General features: G+C 34.3%; 1 protein-coding gene across 27 annotated transcripts in view; it reads left to right on the top strand.

Moving 5' to 3' along the window:
• LOC105148557 (intraflagellar transport protein 81 homolog) overlaps nucleotides 1-22,442 on the top strand; it is a 588,627-nt gene that overhangs the window by 227,008 nt on the left and 339,177 nt on the right. The window contains exons 11-13 of one of the 27 annotated variants that reach the window (XR_015545350.1): nucleotides 5,778-5,977; nucleotides 18,323-18,385; nucleotides 18,546-20,387. The exons of 21 other annotated variants lie outside the window; for them this stretch is intronic. Coding sequence is in view for 1 of the 6 variants with exons in the window: in XM_087406980.1 (XP_087263106.1) it covers nucleotides 21,257-21,358 (102 nt within the window). In the remaining 5 variants the exon portion in view is untranslated. Of the gene's footprint in view, nucleotides 1-5,777; nucleotides 5,978-15,326; nucleotides 16,511-18,322; nucleotides 20,388-21,256; nucleotides 21,718-22,442 lie in introns of those variants that run through there. 5 more of the 27 variants (XR_015545348.1, XR_015545351.1, XR_015545352.1 and 2 more) reach the window with 5 other exon arrangements.

The following is a 22,442-nucleotide window of genomic DNA, read 5'->3' as shown; positions in this document are numbered from 1 at the left end:
TAGTTCTCTGCGACTATTTTCTGTTTCCGAACCTGAAGAAATGGTTCGGTGGAAAGGAATTTACCATCAGAGAGCAGCTCATCGAGGAAATAGAGGCTTATTTTGAAGGGTTGGACAAATCATATTATTCGGACGGCTTGAAAAAGTTGGAGAATCGTTGGATCAAGTGTATCGAGCTGAAAGAAAACTATGATAAGAAATAAAAATGAATCGATCAAAAGAATGTGTTTTATTATGTTTTTCTAAAAACTTATTGACTTATTGATCTCATATTTTCTGGCACATTCTTAGCGCAATAATCACTTGAGCAATTAGCATTCGTGACATTGTTCCCTCCTTGAAAAAAGGAAGTGAGATTATGAGTTTGCTTAACTCATTCTATTGCTATACAAACATTTTCTCGATTTATAATTTTTTCTTATAATCGTTTCTTAATCTTTTCGCTACGGCGGTTCGGTCTGTCGCCACCACTGAACGGGACCCCGCGCCGAAAGTGTACACATTGCGCGCGGACAGGGTATCTTGGAAGAAAAGGGATTTTTCTTTAAAACAATATACTCATAATTTCTACATAAAAGATATAAACTTATTTAATGGGTAAAGATAAAAATTTAATGGGTATAAAAATGGCTACCCAAAAAATATCGCGATTGTTGTCAGCTTTAGCCGGTGCACGTCGCTGTAGGTCACATCGTGCATGCCGGATATATCTGGCGTTCGGAGCGAAAGGGTTAATATTAATATAACATGGCGTCGTCGCTACGCCTTTTTATTTCTGCGTCTTCTCGCCTTTGTCTCCACTTATTGACTACATACAGCGTAATACATGCAATATTAATTATAATTGAAATAGCAATACCTGTTCCTACAGGATACATTATATATTTATTATTGAATACATGATTGTTACTCTTTCCTAAATATTCCTCGATATCTCTTATGTTTAAACTTAATTTAGTTAGTTCCTTAGGATTTTTAATTAATTGTTTAAGGGGAGTACGCTTTGGGATGATTTTCCTTTCCGGAATTGTATGTTAAGTTATATTCAGGTAGATATGCGTTACTGCACGTTTTGAGATGAATGTGTTCATAACATTAAGTCCGGTATAGATAGTTTACAATCTCCGTTTAATTTAATTCTACCCGTTTCCTTAATACCTATTTCGCTTTCAAAATTATTACAAACGAAATATTTTGACTTTCCTTAGTAGAATATAACCACGTTTGAGCCTCCATTAGCGTAATCCACAGGGTGATACTAGATAAGACGTGTTTATTTTCGCAGTTTTAGAATTGTCCTGGCGCGTTTATATTATAAATATTAGTACTTCGCATAGTGCGTCGGATTTAATGTAATATTGGAAACGTTTGGTCGCAAGTGTACGTCGTAATATTTTGTATGTATTTATCTAAGTCACTTTCATATAGTAACGTATAATGACTATTCTCCTTATCTATTAATGGGTTAATTTTTACAAAAATAAATACATTCGAATGTAGATAAAAAGATAGAGATACCGCACGTATTATTTTGTACGTGGGATACACAATTATTAGAAACTTGAGAGTAGTAAATACATAAGGATTGGAGTAGAATGCGTTAATTGATATGTATTTTTGGATAGTATTCCAATTTTCTAACTTTATTGAAATGGAAAATGTAATCCTTTTGTTAACTGTGACGCAACTTCCCGCAAATCTATTATTATCTGTTCTAACGGTAGCAAACGAGTGGATATTGACCCTTCCTTCGAATATGCTAAATAACGTTTTCTCTACGTTCACTGTCAAATCTGTGATGGCAGTAAGTACTTATAAATGTTTATCTAAATCTTCTCGTTGCATATGTATGTCTAATTGCATTTCCATTTTCCTCATAACATTAAACAATAAATTTTCATTGTAGGCTATTACCTTTTCGAAACTACTGATGTGTCTAATAGTCTCATTTAATATTTTTAATTGATGCTTCGTTGCATGTTGTAATACCTGCTGATTATCTTGTAGTATCTGTAGTGGCTTGTTTATTCGCTGTGCATCGCTCAGCATCTATTGTACCGAACAGCATTTTGCTGATCGCGCCGATAGCATTCTCTTTTACTTGTATTGGAGTTGTATAATATTTTTAACTGTTCTAGCGATGCGGTAAATTGGATATTTTCCTTTTCTAATATCATCATATTCGCACATATTTGTTGTGCGTTTCCGGCGATGATCTTTTCACATCGCTTTTATTTTTTAAATACTCTTGCAACTGCTTAAATCGAATCGAGGGCAGTAACATCTAATTTAATTATGAGTTTCCATTCCGATTCGTCCTGATTCATCAACTCGATTTCTTCGAAATACATGCCGGGCGTATGATGGAACGATTCCCAGCAGTATGTCGGTGTGGATTCAGGTGTCGTTCCATCCGCGTGACTCCACCCAAGCAGTATTCTGTAACATAGAGGATCATATTATTCTTCTGTGAATTCTTATTTTGCCATACTGTTTAGGTTGCGTCTTAATTTTTTTTTATTCAGTGCTCCTTAACTATAGCCAAAGGCAGTCGCTACTGTGAACGAAAATTTTTCCAAAAGTGAAGTGTGGACATGCAATGCCTAAGGTATAATCAGTTTTTCGCTCTCTCGACATGCGATAACTGTCTGCACAGCTATTGATTGCAAGTTGCATGCAATCTGCAGGTGTACGAAGCACGTGCTCGACTTCGGCCGGTGCAGAATTGGCGCGTCCCTCACCAATTGTGCACCCTAACGGGACGAATTGTGGAGGAGATACCACCATGCCGACCTTAAAGTAAGTTCCTCATGATTTCTTAACTAACTTATTTTATTACGCTTATTACTAATTTGTCTGTTTTCGCTCTATGCTCGATAAATGATTTCAATCGGTTTGCGTGTACGCGTATTAGTTTTTGTCCCATTTTTAGCGTGTAATTCATATCATTATGTTTTTTTATTACTGTATAGAGACCTATCCATTTCGATTCTAGTTTCTTCGATCGGCCTCTTCTTACCGTTTCGTCATAGAGAATCGTGTCGCTCATTTGAAAGGTTCTTTCTCGACTCGTTTTATCGTATTGTTTTTTGGCCTGAATTTTCTTGTCTTACATTCTCTTTCTCGCCATCTGTCTCGTTATGCGAAGTCTTTCTCTCAGCTCTTGCAAGTAGTCATCTTACGCAGTCGGTTTCAGAGGTTGTAATAGGTTGATATTATTGCTTGATGGCTATATATAAGTTCGATAGGTATATATCCTGTGGCGGTGTGAGGGGTAGTATATATATGAACATAGCGTAGGGTAATCAATTCGTCCCAATTTGTCTGTTCATCATTTATATAATGTCGTAAATATTCCGCGAGAGTGTGAACATTCTAACGTCCCGTTACTTTCGGGATAATACTCTCGGGATAAGTCGTTGCCTGTATCTTCTCAATCTTTAGAAGTTTACACACATTCTTAAATACTTCGCTTGTGAAATTAGTGCCTTGATCCGTAAGGATTTTTTCGAATATTTCATGCTCCATTATTATTTTTATGATGCTTTGACAAATGTTTTGGCAATCGTTGATGCCTCTTGATTCTCTACCGGTATCGCTTTACTGAATTTTGTCAGGCTATCTTGAAAGGTCAAGATATATTTATTTCCTTCGGTCGTAATCGGCAGTAGCCCTACTATGTCAAGAGCATACTTTTTGAAGGGTTTTTCGAATGTATCTGTTACAAGAGGCATTTTTGTCTTTTGACTCAATTTATTTTTCTGACAGAATTTGCATTTATTATTATTAATATAGTTTTCGACATTCTTAGTGATGCCACGCCAGTCTTGTAGCAATCTTATTCTTTTTATCGTTCATGATATTCCTTGATACCTCCTTACGGATGCATTATGATATTCATGTAGTATTTGCTGTTTTCGTATATTTCTTCATGGTGCCCTCCTTGTTTTCTTTGTTATTGTCTTCCCTTTCTTTTGCCAGAACGTTGTGTATATGTTCGTTGTTCCGGATTGGATTTTGACTCAGAGTATCGGCATTGGTATTATCCTTACCAGCCATATGTATGATCTTATAGTCATACTCTTCTAATTTCAATCTCCAGCGCATTAATCTCGAGCCGAATCATTTACATTAAAAAGCCAAACTAATGGTCTGTGATTAGTTATGATAAAGGTCGTATCGTATAAATATGGGCAAAAGCCCATAATATATATGTCCAATATGTTTGACAGCCCAGACTATCGCTAGCAATTCTTTCTCTGTAGTGTTATAATTTTGTTCGGCTTTATTTAATATTTGGCTCGCATAAGCAATCGGACAGTCTTGACTTATGGGGCCTTGTGATAATATGGTTCCAATTGCAAGATCTGACACGTCAGTAGTTATTAGGAATTCTCTAGTGAAATCCGGGTAACTTATTATAGGTGCTGTTGTGAACTTTTAATAATTCGAATGCATTCTGTAGTTCCAGTCGAATGTAATTCATTTTTTGTCAAGCTTGTTAGAGGCTTTGCAATTTTTGAAAAATTTTCGATGAATTTCCGGTAGTATCCGGCTAATCCGATAAACGATTGTATATCCTTAATTCCTTTCGGCACAGGAAAATCTTTTACAGCGTTTAATTTACTGAAATCTGGACGTATTCCTTCTTCGGTTATTATATATCCGAGATATATTACTTCCTTTCGTGGAAACTCGCAACTCCCGAAACTTGTCGGGATGCAGTTTCAAATTGTTTATATTTACGTAATCGTTGCATTACCTCGACAAGACACTTATTATGTTCCTCTAGGCTTGATCCGTAAATAACTACATCATATAGGTACACGAAGTAATGCAATGATGCATAGGTACACTCAAATTTTGTATTCCTAATACTTGTGTTAGTCTTGGAAACGTCGTGCATTTCGGTGTATTTCTTAACTCGAACGGCATTCAGTTAAATTCATAATGTTCGTGCGAGGTAGAAAAGGTAATTTTATTTTTGTGTTCCTCACTCATAGGAATTTGATATCCCGATGCTAAATCCAGAGAGAATGTAAAGAAATATTTGGCGTCCTAACTACTCTAAAATGTCGGTTATGTTTGGTAGAAGAAATAAGTCGCCTATGGTTAATTCATTAAATTTCCCGAAATCTAAGTTTTCCTGAAGCGTCACTCTTTTTTGGAATGACTAATAGTGGCGCGTTCCATTGACTCGCGCTGGGACGAATAATATCATCTTGTATTATTTGTCTAGGTCGCACATTTAAGGGGGGACTATCGGTGCGAATATTAATTTCATGCGTTGTTGTGTGCGTTATATCTCCTTCTAAGTGAAAAATCACTGAAATCCTCGCATATTTGCTCGATGGTTTTCTTTTCTTCTTTATTTAGATGCTCAATTCTTATCTGCATTCGTACACGCTCGTGCGATAATGTTAATGTGTCGCTTTCGTTATCTGCCTTTGTAGTGTGTTACGTTTTCTCGGTCACTCGCCCGTAACTCTTCTATTGTTACGAGTGATGTAATTATTTCAACGTTTTTCCCGTAGTATTTAACATGCTTATTGGGCACGTATATTCGTCGGGTGCTACTAGGCAATTCCCGAAAAATATTCCTGGTCTAGTTTCCTCTGATTTAACTATTCTCACATAATTTTTATCTGTGACCGCTCACACTATCGTTTCGCTGCGGGAGGGTCAGCGAATTATTTTCCTGTACGGGTGAAGTTTCAAAATTATCCCGTCAATTGTAAATAGTTTTTCTGATCGCTTTTAATTTTGTGCTTTTATAGAAAATCCATTCCGAGGATTCCTTCGTCGACAGGAAAATCATCTTCACGACCATGCATGGTATGTCGTATTTCCTTGTCGTCTACGCACTGTTGGTCTTACTTTTCCAATTGCCTTTACTTGATGGCCTGTCAGGCCGGTGAGGGCCATTGGCTTTTCCTGTACGAGTGTCTCACCTTTTAAGTTTCCTACTTTAATTAATGTAAGTATAACGCCAGTATCTAATAATAGATTTAACCCTTCTTCATTTCTTTGATCGGTAGTATTGTAAGTTTAAGGCCGGTATTCGCATATTCCCGGTCACTTACATAATTTGATGCTCGCTAGCGGCTCGTATTTTTCGCATCCTCCTTTTTTCCTTTTCTACTTCGCTGCTGGCGTACGACGATTTTTCGCTCTCGCTTTGCCGCTTATTTCGTTTCAACAGCAGTGTTTACACGCTTCGTCTTACGGTTACTCGCTTCGTGTGTTGCTTCAGCTCCTTGTTAGGCCGTTTAATAACCAGCACTTGTTTCTTTTATATCCTGTTTTTTTGCAATATGTACAAAATTTCTTGATGGCATTTATGTTTGCTGGTTTATCGATTTGGGGCAATGAAAATTTATTAGTGTAACAACTTGACCGGCAGTCTAGCCCATAATGGCCTATTTTTCCGCATTTGCTGCACTGTATACTCGAGATTTTTGAGTTTTGATTTTGATCATATTTATTGCGATCATTATTATTCGCTCGTGAGATGGGCTCTTTTATGCGCTCTTCCGCGCTTGTTGCATTGATAGCTTCTTGCAGACTTTAATATTTTTGTGATCGTACTACTAGTTTAATATCGTCGCACAATCGAAATTTAATAAAGCTTGATCCTGAATTGTTTTTAAAATTGCTCGCTTCTGCTCGCTTGTACATATTTTTTCGTTTCTCGATCAACGATTCGTATAGCTTCATAACTAAAATATCCACGCCGTCGTCCATAGGTGTGAGTGCTTTCGTCTAGCTTTCGTTTTAAAGTTTCGTTTTTGTTAAATTCTAATTGTAGGTGTGATGTTCCGCGTTTTCCCAAATAATTGATTTCTATCTCTCGCTGTAATTGTTCGAAGTCTGTCACGCTTCTGGTTTGGAAATCTAATAGGAATTTTCCTTTCAATTTCGTATTTAATATCTCTTCTAGCAAGGATTTTTCCGCGAAATTGATCTTCTTCATCGCATAAGTACAAGCACTTATAAATTCCTGCATCTTCTGACGCGAATGTCCATCTATTTTCGGTATCAAACTCCATGCATCTTTTAGTCTTAAATATAATCGACCCCACGGGTCGATTTCTTGCTTCCCGCACGTCATTTTGAGTCCGTATGTGACGTTTAGCGCTCTATCGTCAGAATTCGTAAGTCGGAAGTTTCCGCGATCATAGGTTGTGTTTTCCATCCTACTCATTCTATCTTGCAATCCCATAATTATTTCAATCGTTTTATCTACTATTTCCTCTTATCTTTGAATTGGTGCTTTGCGCGCGCGTTTTCCTATGATATTTTTGAGATGATCTATCTCTGCTTCTATTTCCGTGTTTGCTACCGGCTGATTGTTCGCGATCTCACCATTTTCGCGCGAAGTTGACGGTTGACGCCATAGCTTCTGATACCGAATTAGCGTTTGTGCGTTTTCAAATAAATTACTCTTGTATGAAATTAACGAGGGTTCTCGTTGTTCCTCCCTATTATCTATCAGCTAGTAGATTGTGGTCTAAATCCACGAATGGGAATACACGTTTAATAACAATATTCAGATTAGGTTCCAAATCAGATGCTGTCGCTTGAGTATTGCGATTCCAATACACGGCGCACGTTGTCTCGCACTGCTTTTTCGACAATACGCACAGGAGTAATTTAATTGGCTAATTCTAAGACGCCCTGGTACAAGCTCGCTGTATATTTGCGAAGGTATCGGAGCATTACGCCTGTCGCGATTGTTTTCGCTTCCGAACATTTATTCGTTTGCAATAGTAGCGTAAAGATTTTCGGACTTACATTAATGTCATTATTCGCATGTTATTTGTCCATTGTTCGTTGCCTGATGTATGCTGAGTCATCGTGTGGTAGAGTTACGCTGTTATCTGCGTCCTGGTCATCGGCTGCTATACTGGGTGCTCGCCTTGAACGGCGTCTGGCTTCTGTTTTCCGCCTTGGACTGCTTCTTCCCTATTTTAATTGATCCATCTTATTTATAGGCTGTTGCTATCATCGCTGCTCCCGTGTCCTGAGTCAGGTGTGTGGATCCTACCGCTGCCACCAAATTTGTTGTGCCGCTGGTTCACGGCACGGTTTGCGGATTCACAGAGGACTTCGGGAGATAATAAGAAACAGCTTTGTAGTTTTGAATAGAAATATATTTAGCAGTTTTACACATATCATCAGTGGTTTTTTGTTACAACTCCACTTCGCACTATTCGCGTCGCAGTAGATACTGCTACAATTTCGGTGAGGCGACAGGCAAAGTAACGCGACAAGTTTCTTTCAAATTTCTGACCGATGATCGCATTCGCGGTCGCACTTATATATCTTGATTTTCGCGGCAGCCTTAGCCCTTACGCATTGGCCCGTCAGCATTTCGCTTATCCGACGAGGCCTGCGCAAACATCTTGCAACCACGTTTCTACTGTTTATACTCAGTGTCTTCTTTTATATTAATTATATTTAATAAATTCGTTTCGGCAATATCTCGATTTAACTTTTGATTGTTGATATTTTCTGGCACGTTCTTGGCGCAATTGTCACTTGTGCAATTAACACTCGTAACAGTGATCACAGAACATCGACTTGGTTTTAACCTTGATTTCGATTGGGAAAATGTCCAAATTTTTAAAAGACACGGAAAGATTTCACAATAAACGATTAAATTCCGAAATTCTTACATTTGTATGCAAAAGAATGGACGTAATTAAAAACGGATACGAAGTGTTTGCATCACTCGTATGCCTCTTTATTGGATACATTTGAACAAAATTGACATTCGAACTTAGTTATATTAGTTAACACTCTTATATTTATTTATTTATATTTAGTTATATTTATTTCCAATGTTGTTAATCCTCTTGTCACATTGTAACGTTCAATTTTAAATGACACGTTATGTCGTACATACACGAAATCAAATTCAAAAGAACGATATATACAGTGTAACTTTTTTATGTAACTGTATGATTGTGAATCATTACGAGTATTTCTGAGCTTTATTTTTACGTTTCCCATTGAAGTGTTATTTAGTTTTATTATTTAATTGTTTTTTTTGCTTTATAACGGTAAATTGTAAAATTGATATAGTGTGATGAATGCTGCATTTCTGCCAATCTGACTTGCTCTTAATGGAAAATTTTTGACTTTGTAATCGCTAATGAAGACTCCAAAGTGAATTGAAACATTCGAAATAAAATGAAGATAACCATCAATATCTGAGGATTATCTGCTACTTTTATCTTTTCGCTTCTACAATAGCGTATGACTCTCATTAGCTTTCATCTGAACTTTTATTATTTTTTATTTTATTGTGTAAAAATATTAAGATGTAGATATATATCAAAAAATTAAGTTTACGAGATATTTTATACTTTGTTTTGACACATATTGATATAAAATATTAAATTACTCGTAAATTATTAATTGTTTTGATAATCGTACCTTAATTTTATGAACAAAATAATAAAATAAATCAATTGACGAAAAGAAAACACATAAGCTTGCTTTAAGAAAAATATGTATGCAAAAAGTGTAATTTTTTAAATAAGCAACTATGTGTTTTATTTCCACTAACTGATTCTCGTTATTTTTTTCATAAAAGTATTGAGATACGATTATAAAAAAATAAATAGTTTATAAGTTATTTAACATTTTAGCATATATATAACATTTTGGCATATATATCAATATATATGCCAAAATAAAATATAAAATATTTCATAAACTATTAGTTTTATGATATCACTATCTTAATACTTTATACACCGATTAATTAAAGGAATCATATTATGCAAAAAATATTATACAATTCCGTTTAAAAAAGTGGAGGTGACTTTCATATCTTTTTCATTTCTACCTAGATAAAAAACAATATGACCAAAATATAATACATCTCCTTCGAAACCGTTCCACTTTTATTCGAAACATTTTTTATATCATCAAAAATAAGCGAGATATTTCAGATGTTCGATTTAAATGGACCACCATACATATGGACATTACAATATAATTACATATAAAAATCCACATATATATATATTAGGTGTACAACTTTGCTTCCGCCGTTTTTTTCGAAATTCGAGGCTTTATTGTAAAAAACTGGTTATACATTTGTGATTCAAAATATTGTCCATCGCTGGCCACTACTTTCTCCCATCTTTCGGGCAGCGTACGAATCCCGCGTCGAAAAAGCTGATCATCTTTTGAGGCGACGAATCGATCCAATTTTTTACTTCTTCATAAGACCGGAAGTGCTGGTCAGCCAGGCCGTGTGCCATTGATCGAAACAAGTGATAGTCAGAGGGAGCAATGTCTGGAGAATACGGCGGGTGGGATAGGACTTCCCATTTCAACGTTTCCAAGTATGTCCTGACCAGTTTTGCAACATGGGGTCAAGCTGCAAAATCACTTTATCGTGTCTCTCGTTGTATTGCGGCCGTTTGTCTTTCAATGCTCGGCTCAAACGCATCAATTGCGTTCGATACTGATCGCCTGTGATTGTTTCAGTCGGTTTTAACAGCTCATAATACACAACGCCGACCTGGTCCCACCAAATACAGAGCATGACTTTGGAGCCGTGAATATTCGGTTTGGCCATAAACTCCCCATGATTTTCTGCGCTTAGAGTTATCGTGATGAACCCATTTTTCGTCCCCAGTCACAATGCAATGCAGAAATCCCTTCCGTCTTTGCCTTTCAAGCAGCTGTTCACAAGCAAACAAACGCCATTCAACATCTCTCGGGTTCAACTCGTATAGCACCCAATTTCCTTGCTTCTGAATCATTTCCCATGACTTTGAGGCGTTTTGAAATGGCTTGTTGAGTCTCCCAATGATCGTGCCAATTCTTTTTGATTTTGACATGAGTCTTGATCAAGTAATGCCTCCAATTCTGCATCTTCGAAAATCTTCTCTCTTCCACCGCTATGCTGATCTTCGACGTCAAAATCACCGTTCTTGAAGCGTGAAACCACTCACGACACGTTCTTTCACTAATAGCGGCCTCATCATATATACACACACAATTAGAAAAAATTAGAAAAAATTATGCGAATATTACTATATTTTATAATTCACATATAAACAATTCTAAATTTTTAGAATTTCTGTATCATTTTATAATTTTTAGAAAATATCTCAATTTTTTTAATACGAATTTTACAATAACTTCTGAATTCATATTTATGAAAAATTCTAAAAAAAAATATAGATGTTATGATTGAAATATATCTATATATATTTCTATAAAATGTGTTTCAATTCCTATTATAGCTTCTACTCACTCTAACGAGCGCGTGAGTAGGAGCTATTGTAGGAGCATGCGACAAACATTGGTAGTACTATATAGTACGTGATAAGAAACCGAATCTAAATGATGTGCGATGAAGATAATAACTAAGGTTGGCTGAACTGGGAGCTGAACGGTCACTGAACAAGCAATAGGGTAGAGAATTAAAGAGAGACGCTAGCAAACTGAGTACATCATGTATTCCTTCCATATATCTGCACGGTTAGACGTTCACTCTACTTTTTATTTATCTGCTATTTATTTGTTCATTTATTTATTTGTTAATATGAAAAATTAGCATAAAATTTTAATCGAGAGAACGCATAATAAATTCGAGAAGTCTCATGGCATGCTACGCTCCTGCATATTCTGGCTGCGCGCAATCTAATGGATCAGCTTTAATCATTAATAATTCGATAAATAATGGTGTGAGCCAAAATTAGCAAAGGAACTTTTAGTTCATAATTTTATTCTCTTTCGTTCTCTGAAATATTAATTAAACGCTATGAGATACCCTGTATACAGAGTGTTCCAAAAGGTCGGGACACCTGAATATTTTGGAAAATATAAGAAAAGTATTTCAGACAAAAGTTGTAGAATTCAAACAGATCTATTTACTGATCTGATCAGTCTGATCTTGGATGGTGTCATTAAGATATCGATTTTTTTTAAATAACTTTTTAAATAACACTCTTTTGATTCCAGAATCTAATATCTGGTGTCAAGAGCTTCTCAAAATACTGCAATAAAGTTATTTTTCATAATGTACTTTTAGTACATAGAGTTATATGACTTGAAAATTATAGTACCGCGGGCATCAGGGTTAGGCAAAGTGTCTGACTATTAAAACCTCTTGAATGTTGTTCAGGATCATGTGCTGAATAACATTCGTTAAAATTAAGGTCATTGAAGGAGATTGTTTCTTTTATTATCATTTTACATAAAAATGAATTTTCAGTGCAAAAATAAAAATAAGAGAATCAATTCCCAATGACCTTGATCTTAACAAATGTTATCCAGGATAGAATATACAAGAGATTTTAATCGTCGGTCGGACACCTTGCGTAATGCCAGCGATATTGCAACTTTCAAGCCATACAACTTGAATAGTACTTTATAAAAAACAATTTTACATACACACACACAAACACAAACTGGCAAATTTAATACTAACATTTCCTCACTCCAACACAGAAGCAGAAAGAATCTTTTCACTTGTCATAGATATGAAAAATAAAAGAAAAAATAAACTCAGTTCAAAAACATTAAATTCGATTTGTGTAGTGAAAAGTAATTTTTTGGCCAACAATACAGCTTATGAAAAGTTTTAATCTAGTGCTGAACATCTAACGTTGATGACCGCAAACAATTTATATAAATAATGAATATATATATTTATATTCATGTTAACGATGGACATTCATATCATTTTATGTTGATTACTAGTCTGATTTCTGAAATTGTATATCAAATACAATTTATATTTATGTCAAAAATACGTATTTTTTACATTAAAATAGATATGGAGTATCATTTTATATTGATTATTAATCTTACTAGACTGATTTTTTCTGAGATTAAATTTGTGCTAAAAATATGTATTTGTTTAAGTTAAGATAGATTATGTATGGTATATCAATTTATGTTAATTACTAGTCTTACTAGTCTGATTTCTAATGCGAAGTCTACAATAGAAATCGTAGCGGTAATAAAGTCTTAAGTCATAAAAAGTCTTGTTAACTATTGCAAAAATTGCAAAATATAGGATTTTCCGACTTTTCAGTTTAGTCCGCTCTATCTGCGTACGAAATATTTGGCAATTTTCCTGACACACTCTGTATACAGGGAAGGGCATTTAAAATAGGTCACCTGAATAATTCACTTGTTTTTAACAATAGGAGAAAAAGTGTCAAAAATTGCTTCGAGGGACACATAATGTGATATTAATAATTGTAGAGCTGTAAAGGATAGGCAAAGGTCAAATCTGTTTTTTTAAATAGAATGATATGTTTTTTTATTTACATTCTGATAGAGCATTTTAAGATGAATACAATGACCTATAATTGAATGTCAACCATCAAGATTATGTAAGGTCAATAATGGAAAATAATTGAATGTAATGGAAAATAAATTGTTTCAAGACACTTTTCGAATAATTTCGTGTTTTCTCTTCTTATTGGTATACCGCTGGTCAAGTGTATCACGGTATGTATTATAAATAAACATTGAAGGTTTATTTAAACATAAGGCTATTACTGAAAATAAATTGTTTGAAGGCATTTTTCGAATATTTCACTAATTTACTTATTTGCGTACTTACCGTTACAACAAGTGTTCAAAATGATGACCCTGAACATCGACGCATTTTCTGAAATGTGTCGACACAGATAACATTGCACGACGAATTTCACTCGGATCAATTGCAATGCAAGCTCTTCTTATACGCTCCTTCATGTCTTCTCTTGTTATCGACATTTCTCTGTACACTTGTTGTTTTATAATAACAAACCCCCATAAATGAAAATCCATAGGTGTTAAATCTCCTCTGGAGAGCGTGTGGCCCATCTGTTATTTCTTTATATCTGACCGATCAATCTAACGATCTCTAAATTTTCTGTTTAGTATTCAATAATAATCCGTGCAGAATGAGCAGGACATTCATCTTGCTGGTACCATTGATTCGTACGTTCAGTGAAAGATCTTCTAATAATAGTGGCAATATTTCTATTAAAATCTGCATACTTGCGATTTAATGTTCTATCGATAAAATGAGGATCAATTATTTTATCATTAAGAATTCCCAGACGTTTATAGATCAAGGTCTCTGTCTGCCCATTTCTCTCATCCAATGTTTTCTACCAATAGTACATGTTGCGAAGATTTACTTGTCCATTGTTTGTAAATATAGCTTCGTCAGTAAATAAGATTTTAGTAATAAACATATCATCTTCTTGTAGTCTTTGTAATGCCCATTCATAGAATTGTACACGATTTTGAAAATCATTGTCATGTAACTCTTGATGAAATGAGATATGGAAGGGATGAAATTTATTGGAATGAAGTATTCGTAGAACACTCGTCAACTAATATCACTTTTATGTTCAAGCTATCTGATATGTGGATTTAATGCTACAGCGGCTAAAATGTTCGTTGACTTTCCGTCGTCAGTTGCTTTCTTGATTCGTTTGCGTTTTTTATTATCCACACTTCCTATTTCTTGAAAAGTTTGTACTATGTTTGAAAAAATAGAGAATGAGGGATGGACACGATCGGGAAATCTTTTAGCATACAAACGTACTGCTTCTCTCATAATTTGGCGACATTCACCATAGACGAAAATCATATCGACTTTTTCCGCTTTCATATAACGTATTTCGCAAGACACGCACTTTGATAAATTCAAACTGATCAGTAAATATGGATAATGCTATGTGCGATTCAATTTAAACGGTATGTAAATATTTACATACACTTGAACGATTAGCGATATACTAAGAAGAAAAGACACGAAATTATTCGAAGAATGCCTTAAAACAATTTGTTTTCCATTACATTCAATTATTTTCAATTATTGATCTTGCGTAATCTTGAATGACCTTTAATTATAGGTCATTGTATTCATCTTAAAATGCTCTATCAAAATGTAAGTAAAAATACATATCATTCCATTTAAAAAAACATTTGACCTTTGCCTATCCTTTACGCCTCCACCTATAAAACAATTATTAACATCACATTATGTGCCCCTCGAAACCAACTTTTGTTTGATACTTTTTCTTCTGTTGTTAAAAACAAACGAGTTATTCAGATGACCTGTTTTAAATGCCTCCCTATATACACACAGTGTGTATTTCTCATTTTAATCTTGACACCAAAATATCTCGAAAATTATAAAAAATACAGAAAAATTCAAACAAAAGTTATAGAGTTTGAAAAATTCTATATATTGATCATATCTATTTGATATTGGATGGCGTTGCCACGATCAAGACAAGGTCATTTTGAATTTTTTAAATAAAATTTCCTAAATTTTATTGCAGATTATTATAGTCCTTCCTGTGACCTTTCCAAAACACCATAATTTAACTCACTTTGGGTCAACTATTTTGAAGTTATCGAGATTTATATGGTAAGATGTCCAATGAAGAACGGTGATTGATCCAACTAGTGAAGACAAGATCAAAAGATGATCCAGTCAATAAAGGCAAAATTGAGACATGATCCGATCAACTAAGGCAAGATCAAAAAATAATCCGGCCAATGAAGGCAAGATCAAAAGATTAAGGAACTTTGTCTAATTATTATCATTACGTATCACTTTCGGAATTAAATGTTCAAAGTGTACATCGTTATTTTGCAAGCAAAATCAGTCTGCGTTTAAAGTTTTAGAACTTCTCTGAATATTTGTGATGTTATCGCTTAATAGGCTCTTCTGACTCTCTCCATCATATTCAGTGTTGCCAGTCGTAAGGAATTCTCCCTATCCGTAGAGACATTTGACAGCAAAAATCGCGTAAGGAGGATTTGACTAAATTTCATAATTTGTAGGAAAATTTTGATAATTTGATAAATTCAATTTTTGGGTACGGCATACATGATATCCTTTGTCGCGTCATTGATAGGAAGAATTCCCTATGACTGGCAACACTGATCATATCTAATCTCATGGTGCTTCCTGATACACAGCATTGTTCACATATCCCCCTAAATAGTAATCAAGAAGATTTAGATCGATCTTGGAGGCCACTATTTTTCTCTGGCGATGTAATATATTTCTGCGAGCTCTTCTTTCAATATTTACTCATCTGGATGGCGACAATTAAGATATAGCTTAGCATAATGACAGAAAGCACGTCTGTAATTCCCATTGCATTCACTAAGAGAGCAGGATATCCACTTCATTTGGTGCCATAATTCGCCATTCTTTAAGTACAAGAAATCAGAATCTGAGTTCATTGAAACAAAATTAATAAAAAACAATATGAATCTTACTTTAGACTGTACATGTGAGAACACAATCAATACGAACTAGAAATTAAATGCCTATAACCGAAGGATCTTTTAATGCTTAAATAATTCAATGACTTCACACGTTAATCGGCTCTGTCCATAGTCATCCACGCGGCGATTGGAGAAGGATTGAGTGTCGGCGGGAATAAATACTGTGACAAAATGGTGCATCGGAAAATCCAGAAAAATTGGAACCATAACATTTTTTGTCGTGGTAAGAGAAGATCAAAATACGAACATCGGACATGAATAGCAGATAGTTTTATAACGGTCATTTTTGTTGACGCGACACAATGTCTTCGACGTGTTGGCGTCTTATGTTCTTTATTTATGAGAGATGACATCTTTTAAGAACATTTTCAAGTTAAGGGATTCTTACTTTTGCTTAAAAGAAAGGGGGAGGTAAAAGAGAAACGAACATGTTCAACTGATGCGACGTGTCATCTTCAGTGTGATGACACACTCGTTCGAGTATGATTTTTTTATGATGACAAGGATTTTATAATAAGAATATGTATTGTATTTCTTAATACTTTATTTAAAAGTCTATGTTATACAAATAGCACGGAGATATGCAAAGAAAAGTTGATACGCGTCGTAATCGTTGTGGTGATTTATTTACTTTTAGACAATAAATTCTTTCTCTATGCCGGAGATATTTTTATTTAAATTTGAAAAAATCTACATTATTTAAACCTGAAATGTTAGGATATTTGGATACGAATGTGAAATGCCCTTAAAAATAAAACTCGGAGCGCAAATCGGACATAATGGAAGAGTAACAGAAGGGTGAAAACGAAACTTTCAGAAGGCTGGAAGAAAACTGGAACAATAAAATGTAAAAGAAGTATTTACGCTTTTTTTTACATTTTGATGACATTTTGATGACTTTTTGATTTTCCAATTTTTGCCTTCTAGAAGTTTTGTTTACGCTTTTGTTACTCTCCCATTACATCATTACAATTTACGTTCCAATTTTTATTTCCATCAGAGTAGTCTAGAATTTAAGATACAAAGATTTTATTTATTAATAAAAGAGTTATTACATTGATAAATTATATATTACATGAAATTAATTATATTACATAAAAAAATTTAAAAGTCATAATCCCCGATTAAAACTATGTTAACAATTTCGTTGAATTATTTTTAAAAACAATATATTAATATGTTTCCAAAAATGATAAATTTTTTACTTGTGTTTTCACACAGTGTTCAATGTCTTCTTTGTTGCCTCGACAAGTGAGTTTGATGATTTCGCTGTCAATGTAGGAATTAGTCAGAAACAACTCTATCTCCTTAATCAAATACCGGGCGCACTCATTAACATTGTCGATAATAGACGTCAGTTGGTTTACATACGCATCGACACATTTGATTGCTCTCTCCATTCCTTGAAATGTTGCATTACAATCGTGACGGAATAAAATCTTTTTTTCTTCGTCGACGATTGTGCTGGTTCTACTTACGCAAGCCTCCTTCGGAAAAATTTCATTTTGCTTACGTGTCATCAGTATAACTATCGCACTATAGACGGAGTTGAAGCTAACAAATATGTTTGCGAATTAGTTAGGATTTACTTTGATCTTGCTGTTTCCATTTAGATATCTGCTCATGAGTCCCATATTCTCTTGAAATTGTTGCTGTGCGTTCGAATCAAAGCTAATTCTTTTTGTGTAATTATCAATCAATTTGATGTTAGGTTCTCTCGTTTGTTGATTGTAAAACACCGTGTAATTTCTTCGTATGAGAGGAGTTAAGTGGGCACATCGTAGAGAACGACAAATATTGTTGCTCATTTCGTTTAATAATAATATTTCGCAAGGATTATCAAGCACAGAGAGATTTCCAATTTCTTGTCCTTTAGCCATTTCGGATTGATTTCGAAATAGAGATTTCCGAAAAACGAGACACGAATGAAGTATCGTAATACTATGTTAAACGATTTGCTCATATAAATGCTTTTTCCGAAAACTAACGAAAATCTGCGTGTGTTTAATATTTAATTAAATCTTTCTTTTTCTAGAAGATTTTTGCTACGCTGTTATGTGCGATTTCTTCAGAAAGAATCATCTCGAAGATGGATAACGTAAATATTTCATGTTCAAACGTATCAAATAAACTCGAGCTCGTAAAAAATCGAATAATTTGTCAAGATTTCTTTAATATAAAATATCATTGCATTTGAAAATAATTCGTCAAGATAAAGGAAATATTTTCATATCGAATTTATTTTTAATAAATTTCAGAAATATCTCTCACTGACACGACTGGAACTAAAGATACCTATAAACATAAAAGTTTACCCAAGCGAAACTAATCTTAATATTTAAAAAAATTCTTTTCTAACAAAAAAGAAACATTTTCCCTGAGAAAAATTATTTTTCAACCACAGTAGTAAAGATACTCCGATTCTAACCAAGTATGTGTCAATGCGCGCGCGCGCGCGCGCGCGCGCGTGTGTGTGTGTGTGTGTGTGTGTGTGTATACAACACATGTCTAAACTTTATTTACTGAATTATTTACACATACATACATTAGGGCTCGGAACGCGATGTGTGTTTGGTTGAGCTTCGATTCTATTCGGATGTTGAAACAACAAGCGGCAGATGTATAAATAAAATTTTCGAATATTCATTGCTCTTATATTAAAACTCATAACTCGTTTTTTTACAAGCATTGTCCTTTACAAGTATTGTCCTTTGAGATTTTCTGTAAATCGCCAACTACTTATTTTAAATGTGCAAGGTCTGAAATTATTGTATATAGCACATTTTTTATTTGACTCAGATGTTGAAATGTCGACTTAGTAAGAAGCGCCATTCCTCTTATCGCGGACAAGCGAAGTACCGCTATTTAATTAAAGAAATGGATTGAATCATTGTATAAATAAGCAATATATTATCGGTTGGAAACGCTATAATAATATTATAATATATTTTTGTATACATATATAGAAATATATATCAGGATCGTTATTTAGAAAAGGAATCATGCGTCCTTGCTGCATCGGCGATGATGACAGAATCAATAGAAATCACATTCTTGAATTGCAGAACGAATTATTGAAATAAAAGTACGACAGAGTGAGACAGAGCCAAAAATAAAAAAGGATAGAAACTCCGATTGTAATCAATGAGATTCCGCACGCCGAGCTGGGCTCGTCGAACGAAACAGCGAGTCTAACCTTCAGAGTCTCTCTCTCTCTCTCTCTCTCTCTCTCTCTCCTCTCTCTCTCTCTCCTCTCTCTCTCTCTCCCCTCTCTCTCCTCTCTCTCTCTCTCCTCTCTCTCCCTCTTTCTTTCTCTCTCTATATGGTCACTTGTTTCTAGCGATCGGAAATGCTTTCTGGGAAATTTCGGCCGCTCAACGTATATAATTAAGGGGAGAAGGAACATTATAGATAACATATAAGTTTTAATAAATTATGCTGATCATATAATATATCCCTCCAATTTATGTATAATAGCAAAAATAATTTCAAAACATAATAATTTACGAGATATTGATATTTCCATAATTTTCCATGAGCGTTATATATCACGTTTATAGAAGTGATTTGCAAGACCTCGGCGTGGTCTCAGGCGTAAGATGCGAGATCTGAATGTTAGACATCCCATGATCAATTCCTTTTTTCTTTTTCCATAATTTTTTTTTTTTAATAAGTGATATTGTTAATAAACACATATTACAGGCTAAATATATTTTTATTTAATTATTGAAATTATATATGTATTTCTAAAAGTTTTAAACCTACAATTGTAGCAAAAAATAATTCGACGTAGTATGCGTCGAATAAATAGAAAATCAGTATTTTTATATGTAAAGATATATGTGAGATCTGTTTACCTTTAGAAAAAATCCAAAAAAAATCATGTTTCTGTAATAATGTTTTTGTAAAAACGCCGATTAGTACTTTCTATGAAATGTTTTTTTTATAACTATCATCCGAATGAAAATTCTAATCAATCAAATCGCAAAAGTGCGATGATTAATATAATTATAAGAATGATGTCAATATAATTTTGTAATTAACAAATCAAAAAGTCTTTATATGTGCCTTTATATGTAATATACAAATAATTTTTTATCTATTGAAGTGATTCGATATTCTTCCTATAGTTATTGGAATACATATTAAATTTTGGGTCGACTTTTGAAGCGTCACCTTCTTTCCCCCCGCTCGACGGATCGCGCGCGGATATGTATCTCAGGAGCGTTGCACTAAGAAATATGCTGCGATCGTACCTTCCAGCAAATTATCAATCCTTTACTTTCCTTAGTCTTCTGTGATATCTTCTTTATTCAACATGCCTTCTTTATTCACATGTTGAATAAAGAAGACATCACGGAGTTATTGGAGTTAAGTTTCAGTCATCCCAGTTTAAAATTACGCATCTCGTTCTGTGTCGACTCTTATTAGCCTTAAATTGATATTATCAGTATTCTATATTAAAAGATATTACATTTTGTGGCACATAAGCGTAGTCAGTAGCTCTTTGAAAGAAAACTGAATGTATCATAAAAATAATAAAGTAATATTTTAAAAGTACATAATATTCAATAAAATGTATTTACTTATTAATATGATGTTCAATCACTATTATTAAGAAAATAACAATTATGTAGGAAGGAAAATATTTTTATGATAATTTTCATGCTTAAATGTTGTCATGATAATTTTCATGTTAGAAGGTATGATAGGCAGCATGTTTCTTATACTGTGACGCTCCTGAGATGCACATTCGCGAGCGATCCAGCGGTTCAGCTGTCGACTGTTGACTGTTGACTTGTAAAGGAAAAATAGGCAGCACTTCAGAAATTAGCTCGAAATGTGTAACTAGCAGTTCCGAGCACACTGAAGTACACATATAATTTCTATAATTTTATAAAAATATATTTGGAGTAATATGTTCATTAATAACGTTATTTATTTTAAATATACTTTTATAAAATTTCAGAAATTATATACGTGTACTTCAATGTGCTCGAAATTAGTTGCGCATTTCGGGCCGATTTCTGAAATACTGCCTACTTTTCCTTCACAACCGCTCGACGCTTGATGGCCGAACCGCTCAACGCACGGACATATATCTCAAGAGCGTCATAGGATAAGAAACATGCTGCGACCATACCTTCCAGCAAATTATTATGAAAATATTTTCCTTCCTACATAATATTGTATTTTCTTAATAATGGTGATTGAACATCATATTAATAACTTAATGCATTTTACAGAATGTAATATACTTTTAAAATATTATTTACTTTATTATTTTTATGATACATTCAGTTTCAAAGAGCTACTGATCACGTTTTTGTGCCACAGAATGTAATATAGAATTTTACTTTACCGCGTCATATATCTGGTCATCTATTTGTATTTTGTTTTAATGGAATAAACCTGAAGAATGAACTTAAATGACATATCATATAATATATATAATAGAACTTCAAAGATAATAGAGTTTTTACAATAACGTGGATTTAGATACGGTAAACGCCTTTTCTTAATTAGTCGCTAAGGAGAAGATAATGTGACTATAATATCGATTATGTATCTTTTTTCTTAGAATGAAAAATAAAAATTTTTTGTATGTATGTGTGTGTGTGTGTGTGTGTGTGTGTGTGTGTGTGTGTATACATATATTGTTTTACGTGACGCTGTATGTGTAGAAAACAACGGCGTTATACGAATCAATCAGCTGTAACCAGTATGACCCGCGTTCACAGTATCGTTGCCGCGCAACAGTACTGTCAATTCAATGTAGTGTAGTAGTGTTCTACACACAACCATAAGTGTGCGTGCGTGCGTGCGTGCATGCGTGCGTGCGTGCGTGCGTGCGTGCGTGTGTGTGTGTGTGTGTGTGTGTGTGTGTGTGTGTGTATTTATATAGTGTTTTGTGTCCACAAAATAGAAAAAATGTAATAGCAGAATATTGTCTGCCTTTGGTAAGAGAAGGTTATGGGTGCTTTCTAACAAGCGACTCAGTACAATACAGTATCTCATCCTCGATGAGATTGAGCCGAGCACTCAAGGAAAAACGCGCCCACTACTATTCCAGGCATGACAAAATTATTCTCTTGCATGATAATGCTCGACCACATGTTGCGGCGCCGGTCAAAACCTACATGGAAACACTCAAT

This window comes from Acromyrmex echinatior, chromosome 6, assembly GCF_024713525.1.
Source record: "Acromyrmex echinatior isolate Ae372 chromosome 6, ASM2471352v2, whole genome shotgun sequence".
NCBI lineage: Eukaryota > Metazoa > Arthropoda > Insecta > Hymenoptera > Formicidae > Acromyrmex > Acromyrmex echinatior.
Note: the sequence above shows the minus strand (reverse complement) of the source record. Positions and strands in the feature narration are given on the sequence as shown.